Genomic DNA, 8,717 nt, shown 5'->3' with positions numbered 1-8,717 from the left:
GGCGAACACCTCAGTGACCTCACACCCGGAAGAGGCAATGATCGGGCCCAAGTCAGATACCAGGGTGGGCGAAAAATGGGGTCAGAGGAAGGGTTCATACCGGGCACTGCCATATATATAAGATATCATTATTATGACAATCCCAGAAACCGCTCAGTCCATATTAAGAGCAATTGTGACCAAGAATCAACAAACATGGCCCCTATGGGCAGTGTGCGGGTGACGGGAGATAACGCAGGACGTGTGCGGGTGCTGGGAGATACCGCAGGACGTGTCGGGTGCTGGGAGATACCGCAGGACGTGTCGGGTGACGGGAGGTGACAGCTGGTGACACGTGGTTCCAGGCCAGTCCTGCAGGATGCCAATACTGGAATTCCAGGAATGAAAATCCTGGCACACCGTGACCTCCCTAAACAAGGTGCGGCACATCCGGATTCCTTAAGGTGCTGAACGCCTGAGGCCAAGGAGCAGTCGGCCTGAGACGCGGCAGATCTCAGCGTATACATGAACTTGGCACCTCCACGGTAGCCAGAGGGGAGGAAGACGGCGGATGAACCCGCTCATCTGACAAAGAGACATCACCCGGGTGTACTGGGAAGTGAAACCCGCTGCTACTCAGGAGGTCCTCACGTCACCCTCTACCCTGTCTTCTCCATCCACTTCCCTCTTCTTATATCCACCCCGGTATCTTTCCGTTCCTCATTCCTATTATATCCTTCTCTTTGTACAGAAATAGTCTTTTGGTTTTCTTCCATAACCCGGGCAGTCGGGTGCTTGACCACCATGAACACCACAGATCATGTGGATTCTTTTCCAGCATATTATAATTCGCATCTGCCCTTAGGCCTCTGCATCATGTCAATGTTGTGAGATTCTGGATATTACCCTTAAAAACCCAAATGTAAAACTTTTTCCCAGCACTTTTTCTGGATTAAAAAAGAACAGCGCCACCCCTGTCCACAGGTTGTGTTTGGTATTGCAGACCCATTCTTCATTTCTAAAGACAAATGTAATATACAGGAATGATACCCCGCTAATTCCAACTTCCACCCCTTCCTGCAATGCTTTATTTCACCTGTGGTGGCGCTGCAGAAAACCAAAAGCTTGCTGCCAGGTTCCTGACACTTCTAAATACGACTCATTAGAGGTGGGGGGGGGGGGCAATTATTACTTCATTGACTTTTCTCTAACCACCTTTAAGTGTTTATGAATGAGTTTTTACTCCTTGGAAAACCCCTTTAAGATTCCACTAGCCTTTGTACCCTCTAATCTCATGATCCCCTTTCTCATCCAATCCCTGAAATTATTCCTTCATATCATCCTCATATTCTCCCCATTCCATCATGATGTCCATTTCATTAACCCCCTATCTTTCGCTATACCCCCCCCCATGACCCACTTCCCCCTTCTCCCAGTAATTTTTCTGTCACATGCTCCCTATGCTCCATATAATATCTATACGTCTTTCCTGTTATTATTACATTGCGTTCATCTTCCTATAATTATCACTCGTCCTATCATTATAATTTGCTTCCTCTTTCTCCTTAACCTGTTGTTCCACTAAACCCTCATTACCTCCCTCTCCCCTCTCCTGCTGACTATCCTCTATGTCCCAGTCATCCCCCCATAACACTGGGGTCTACAGAGACCACCCTAACACTTTTATTACTGCCAGGTATAGACACCCCCAGCACTGTGTGGTAGCTGGACATAACCCAAAGCACTGCCAGCTACAGCTGCCCCTACCATATTGTGCTGGTCACAGATACCGCATTACATTGTACCAACCAAAAACTGCTCCATGCCCCTGCCAGCTACAAGCACATCTCAACAATGTGGAGGTCACTGATTCCACTACATCACTACCAGCTATGTCTCCATACCAGTGTGCCAGTCACTGATCCCTATACCACTGCCAGCTACAAGTATCCCTATAACAATGTGCCAGTCACTGATCCCTATACCACTGCCAGCTACAAGTATCCCTATAACAATGTGCCAGTCACTGATCCCTATACCACTGCCAGCTACAAGTATCCCTATAACAATGTGCCAGTTACTGATCCATATACCACTGCCAGCTATAAGCATCCCTATAACAAGCTGTCAGTCACTGATCCCTATACCACTGCCAGCTACACGTATCCCTATAACAAGGTGCCAGTCACTGATCCCTATAACAATGTGCCAGTCACTGATCCCTATACCACTGCCAGCTATAGAAGCCCCCTAACAATGTGCCAGTCACTGATCCCTATACCACTGCCAGCTATAGAAGCCCCCTAACAATGTGCCAGTCATTGATCCCTATACCACTGCCAGCTATAGAAGCCCCCTAACAATGTGCCAGTCACTGATCCCTATACCACTCCCAGCTATAGAAGCCCCCTAACAATGTGCCAGTCACTGATCCCTATACCACTGCCAGCTATAGAAGACCCCTAACAATGTGCCAGTCACTGATCCCGACACCACTGCCAGCTATAGAAGCCCCCTAACAATGTGCCAGTCACTGATACCCCTATACCACTGCCAGCTATAGAAGCCCCCTAACAATGTGCCAGTCACTGATCCCTATACCACTGCCAGCTATAAAAGACCCCTAACAATGTGCCAGTCACTGATACCCCTATACCACTGCCAGCTATAGAAGCCCCCTAACAATGTGCCAGTCACTGATGCCCCTATACCACTGCCAGCTATAGAAGCCCCCTTACAATGTGCCAGTCACTTATACCATATACCACCTGCAAGTACCCCTCTAACAATGTGCCAGTCACTGATCCCTATAGCACTGCCACTTACAAGTATCCCTATAACAATGTGCCAGTCACTGATCCCTATACCACTGCCAGCTATAAGCATCCCTATAACAATGTGCCAGTTACTGATCCCTATACCACTGCCAGCTACAAGTATCCCTATAACAATGTGCCAGTCACTGATCCCTATACCACTGCCAGATATAAGCATCCCTATAACAATGTGCAAGTCACTGATTCCTATACCAGTGCCAGTTACAAGGATCCCTATAACAATGTGCCAGTCACTGATCTCTATAGCACTGCCACTTACAAGTAGCCCTACAACAATGTGGCAGTCACAGATCCCTATACTAATGCCATCTACAAGTATCCCTAAAACAAGGTGCCAGTCACTGATCCCTATAACAAGGTGCCAGTCACTGATCCCTATACCCCTGTCAGCTACAAGTATCCCTATAACAATGTGCCAGTCACTGATCCCTATAACAAGGTGCCAGTCACTGATCCCTATACCACTGCCAGCTACACGTATCCCTATAACAAGGTGCCAGTCACTGATCCCTATAACAAGCTGTCAGTCACTGATCCCTATACCACTGCCAGCTACACGTATCCCTATAACAAGGTGCCAGTCACAGATCCCTATACCACTGCCAGCTACAAGCATCCCTATAACAATGTGCCAGTCACTGATTCCTATACCAGTGCCAGCTACAAGCATCCCTATAACAATGTGCCAGTCGCTGATCCCTATACCACTGCCAGCTACATGTATCCCTATAACAATGTGCCAGTCACTGATCCATATAACAAGGTGCCAGTCACTGATACCCCTATACCACTGCCAGCTATAGAAGCCCCCCTAACAATGTGCCAGTCACTGATCCCTATACCACTGCCAGCTATAGAAGATCCCTAACAATGTGCCAGTCACAGATGCCCCTATACCACTGCCAGCTATAGAAGCCCCCTAACAATGTGCCAGTCACTGATCCCTATACCACTGCCAGCTATAGAAGATCCCTAACAATGTGCCAGTCACTGATCCCTATACCACTGCCAGCTATAGAAGATCCCTAACAATGTGCCAGTCACAGATGCCCCTATACCACTGCCAGCTACAAGTATCCCTATAACAATGTGCCAGTCACTGATCCCTACACCACTGCCAGCTATAGAAGCCCCCTAACAATGTGGCAGTCACTGATCCCTACACCACTGCCAGCTATAGAAGCCCCCTAACAATGTGGCAGTCACTGATCCCTACACCACTGCCAGCTATAGAAGACCCCTAACAATGTGCCAGACACTGATCCCTATACCACTGCCAGCTATAGAAGCCCTATAACAATGTGCCAGTCACTGATCCCTATACCACTGCCAGCTATAGAAGCCCTATAACAATGTGCCAGTCACTGATCCCTATACCACTGCCAGCTACAAGTATCCCTATAACAATGTGCCAGTTACTGATCCCTATACCACTGCCAGCTACAAGTATCCCTATAACAATATGCCAGTCACTGATCCCTATACCACTGCCAGCTACAAGTATCCCTATAACAAGGTGCCAGTCACTGATCCCTATACCACTGCTATAACAAGGTCCGGCTACATGGCAATGACCTGTGATGCCCAGCGTGTAGTGACGTCACCAGGATTCCCTCCCTGCCCCCCTCCCCCTGTTTACAAGCAGCACGAGTTTCCTGGCACTGACGTCACACGCACGCCTCCCCCTTCTCTTCACGTCCACAGCCGGGACGTCACCGCGCCGCGTCCAATCAGCGCTCGGCCTGGCGCTTCCGGGGGCCGGGCCGTGGTATAAAGCCTATGGCGGCGCAGTGCGAGCTGTCAGATAGAACAGCGCGTCCCAGGTGACAGCCGCCGCAGCAGCTCCTCCCGTACACCGCACACACTGCACCGGACCCGCTGATGTGCTCGCAGATGGAGCAGCCCTTCTATGACGACTCTCTGCTGTACTCCCGGCCGGAGCCGTCCCTACTGAAGCCGGCGCTGCTGAGCGATCAGTACCGCAGCCTGAAGCCGGAGCTGTCCTACTACACGGAGCAGCCGAGCCTGAAGATGTCCGCGCCGGAGCTGGAGCGGCTCATCATCCACAGCGGGGGCGGCGCAGCGGCCGGGGGCCAGGCCTTCTACCGGGGCGGCACCGAGGAGCAGGAGGGCTTCGTGGACGGCTTCGTGCGGGCGCTGGATGATCTGCACAAGATGAACCGCGACGTCCCGCCCAACGTGTCCCTGAGCGGCGGCACCGCACCGGCCAACGGCGGCATGTACGGAGCCGACCCGGCCGTGTACACCAACCTGTCCGCCTACAACTGCTACCGCCAGCCGTCCGCCACCATCAGCTACCTCCCGCCCGCAACCGCAGCCCCCTACGGACACTTCAAGGAAGAACCGCAGACGGTACCGGACGCCGGCGGCAGCAGGGACAGCACCCCGGCGCCCATGTCACCCATCAACATGGAGGAGCAGGAGAAGATCAAGGTGGAGAGGAAGCGGCTGCGGAACCGCCTGGCCGCCACCAAGTGCCGCAAGAGGAAGCTGGAGCGCATCGCCCGCCTGGAGGAGAAGGTGCGGGAGCTCAAGAGCGAGAACTGCGGCCTCAGCGGCACCGCCGGGGCCCTCCGCGAGCAGGTGGAGCAGCTCAAGGGCCGCGTGCGCGAGCATGCCCGCCACGGCTGTCAGCTGCTGCTCGGGGGCAAGGGCCATGCCGTCTTCTGATCCGCCCCCGCGGCCACAGCTACACACTGACCTGCAGCGCCCCCTGCTGTCTATGGACTGCCCCCAAACATCAGGGGCCACATCTATAGTCCTCCACCACAAGGGTGACCTGCAGTGCCCCCTGCTGTCTACAGACTGTCCTGTCCCCCCTGTGTTGACATATCAGGGTCCAGAAGTTTACATGGCACCGCCCCCGAGGATCTACATCGCCCTCTGTCTTTACAGACCGATGCACCACATTGGAGGGGCCATTGTGCCAGGGGTTGATGATGGACACGGCACCCCCTTGGCTATAGACTACTTTACCATCAGGGGTTACCCAGCTAGGGGCACCGCCCCTGAGGATCTCTACATCACTCCCCCTGCTGTATAGACTGATCTGCAGTTGGCGGGGGCTGGATAATGACTACAGCGCCCCCTCCTGGGGGTTCCTAGACTATGAACTAATGGATTTCGCACTTACAGACTGAGCCGTCACCGTGAGGGGGGTATCGAGAGACTGTTCCTGATCTGTGGGGTTGATGCCAGTCTTTCTGCCAACCATCCGTGGTATTGCTGCTCTGAACTCCAGAAGGACCGTGATTAGGGAGAGTCTCTTCTGCCTTACTGGGGAACTACAAGTCCCAGCAATGCCGTGGCTTGGAGTTTGTCAGATGGCCTGAGCATGATGGACCCTCCTGCTGGCATGTGGGCACAGCCCCTGGCAGCAGAAGGGTTAATCATAGCGGTGGTGACTAATCTCTTCCCCCCCCTCCTGCCAGCACTTAACGAGGAGCTCTTCAGAATTTGTGTGGTGTCATAACGAGAGAGGATGTGGGTCATGTGCCCGGGCGGGTGAGGCTGGCGCTGGTACCCTCCTCGCCAGTCACTGTTAGTGCACAGATGGGATTTCTTCCAGTGTAAGGTTTACAGACCAACGTGTGACTCCTATCCCTGCGGGCGCTCGCTGTGTGGACGGGTCCTGCTGGGCAAGGCCTGGGCACAGCGACGCCTCAGCTATAGAGTGGGGGCTGGGGGGGCTCCGCAGGCCTCGGACACCCCCCTGCCCCCCGGTAATATGTATTTAATGCACAGTAGATTATTTAAGGTACTTTACAGGGACGTCTTTCCTGGGAGTGTCTGAACTGAGTCGTATTTTATGTGTCAGTTTTTATACCGCGCTGATGTTTTCTATGTTCTTGTTTCTGTATTTAAGTAAATGATTGTTTACAGATGAACGCGACTCCGCTCGTTTATTACACCTCGGGGGGGGGGGGGTGATGGGGAGAGTCGTCACATAAGGCTCTGGAGATAGTCCTTGGAGGACTATATGGCTTCCTGGGGAGAATAAGGTGGATGAAGGGGTCACCACTATAGATCCGCACCATAAGACACCTCAGTATACAGGATATATACACACAGTGGGGGCCATGCCCCATATAATAGGTGATAACTATAGTGTGCACACTATACACAGGAAGTATACACACCTATGGCTATGCTCCACATGCTGTATACAGGATATGTACACACATGACTAAGTTCCATACAGCACATACTATATACATACATCTATGGCTATAGTATACAGAGCAGAAACACAGCCATGAAAAATGTATATAAGAGGGACACCCATCAATGGCCAAATGGTATATAATGTACAGGATGTATACACACGTATGCCATGTTCCGTACAGGACATACTATATACATGGAGTATATATATATATCAGGATAAGCTCCATGTGGTATATATAATGTATAGGATATGCACACACATGATCATGTTCCATATAGGACACACTATATACATGGAGTACATACTCACATCTAAGGGTAAGCTCCATGTGGTATATATAATGTACAGGATATATACACACACATCTATGTCTATGCTGCATTGGGTATTGTGTCCTATATATATATATATATTTGTACACACACCACTCTGTGCTACTATAAACCCTACATGAGATGTCACAGAGCAGTCTATAGGGTAGATATAGGACAGGCGTGTATACCCCGCACCGCGGTGACTATACAGGTCACTACACAGTATATAGGTTACAATGCCATCAGGAGTTGCCGCTTCCTCTTTTCCAGGGATATAGGTCATGTAATTATAGGGTATCCTGTTATTACGTGTTATAGGCTGCGCTCAGGGTCACACCCTCTTATAATCATTTACAGTTTCTATATAAAGACATTAATAATAATAATAATAAAGCTTTATTCATTGGTATCAAGTGACGAGGGGTTACATAGACAGGAGGAGAAATCAGGGGAGTTTAAGAGAAAAGAAAGTGAAAGTCATGGGTTTTTAGGGCATGTTTGAAAATTTGGCTAGGTATTAGCCTGATAGTTCAAAGTAGTCTATTCCAGAGAAAAGGTGCAGCTCGGGAGAAGTAGGAGGTTTGAATTAAAGGAAATCTACCACATGGATGCAGTATTGTACACCAAGCACACTTACATGTTGGTACTTGTCCCCAGAAACAGGATCTGACCTTCCTTTTTCTTCTAATGGCTTCTTTTTGGAGAAAATCGGCTTTTAAAATTATGCAAATGAGCCTCAGGGGCTCCTGTGTACATTACGGAAGCCCTCAGCCCTCCCCTTCCCAACCAGCGAGCTGGGGATGTGATAATTCGCAGAAGGAGCTTCTGTCATGTAAACAGGAGCCCCTGAGGCTCATTTGCATAACTTTAAGGGACTATTTTTCTCCCAAATGAGCCCATTTGAAGATAAATGAAGAATGGATCCTGTTTCGGGGGACACACGCCAGCATGGAAGCGTGCTTGGTGTACAGGTTTCCTTTAAGGAAGAAAGTATTCTTAGATCTTATTCTCTGAAACACAAAGATGTGATGTCATGGTGATGTTTGCTTATTAGCGTGAGCTGCAGTACCGCACATGACCTGTGGGTAGGAGTGGCACTGGTTTTAGAATAGAGCAGCCATGTTTTTCTTGTCCTGGACAATCCCTTTAATATCATCCGGTCCCTGCAATACACCCAGGAGCAGGTGTCATGGCACAGCATAGCTCCGCAGTGGGGCTGCATACACACCTCCCGTCTCACATGGCACAGCATAGCTCCGCAGTGGGGCTGCATACACACCTCCCCTCTCACATGGCACAGCATAGCTCCGCAGTGGGGCTGCATACACACCTCCCCTCTCACATGGTACAGCATAGCTCCGCAGTGGGGCTGCATACACACCTCCCCTCTCACATGGC

The 8,717-nt window shown here is 50.7% G+C and overlaps 1 protein-coding gene across 1 annotated transcript; it reads left to right on the top strand.

The window, feature by feature from the left end:
* Window positions 1-4,602: 4,602 nt before the first annotated feature.
* JUNB (JunB proto-oncogene, AP-1 transcription factor subunit) lies at window positions 4,603-6,724 on the top strand. Its single transcript, XM_072149663.1, has one exon. It carries the CDS (start codon window positions 4,698-4,700, stop codon window positions 5,505-5,507), a length of 810 nt encoding a protein of 269 aa, XP_072005764.1. The 5' UTR covers window positions 4,603-4,697; the 3' UTR covers window positions 5,508-6,724.
* Window positions 6,725-8,717: the final 1,993 nt, after the last annotated feature.

Source organism: Engystomops pustulosus, chromosome 4, assembly GCF_040894005.1.
Source record: "Engystomops pustulosus chromosome 4, aEngPut4.maternal, whole genome shotgun sequence".
NCBI classification, from domain to species: domain Eukaryota; kingdom Metazoa; phylum Chordata; class Amphibia; order Anura; family Leptodactylidae; genus Engystomops; species Engystomops pustulosus.
This window is presented reverse-complemented; position numbering and strand designations above follow the sequence as displayed.

Bases quoted from the DNA above. Each gene is read 5' to 3' on its own strand.
- JUNB (XM_072149663.1), top strand. From the start codon at position 4,698: ATGTGCTCGCAGATGGAGCAGCCCTTCTATGACGACTCTCTGCTGTAC.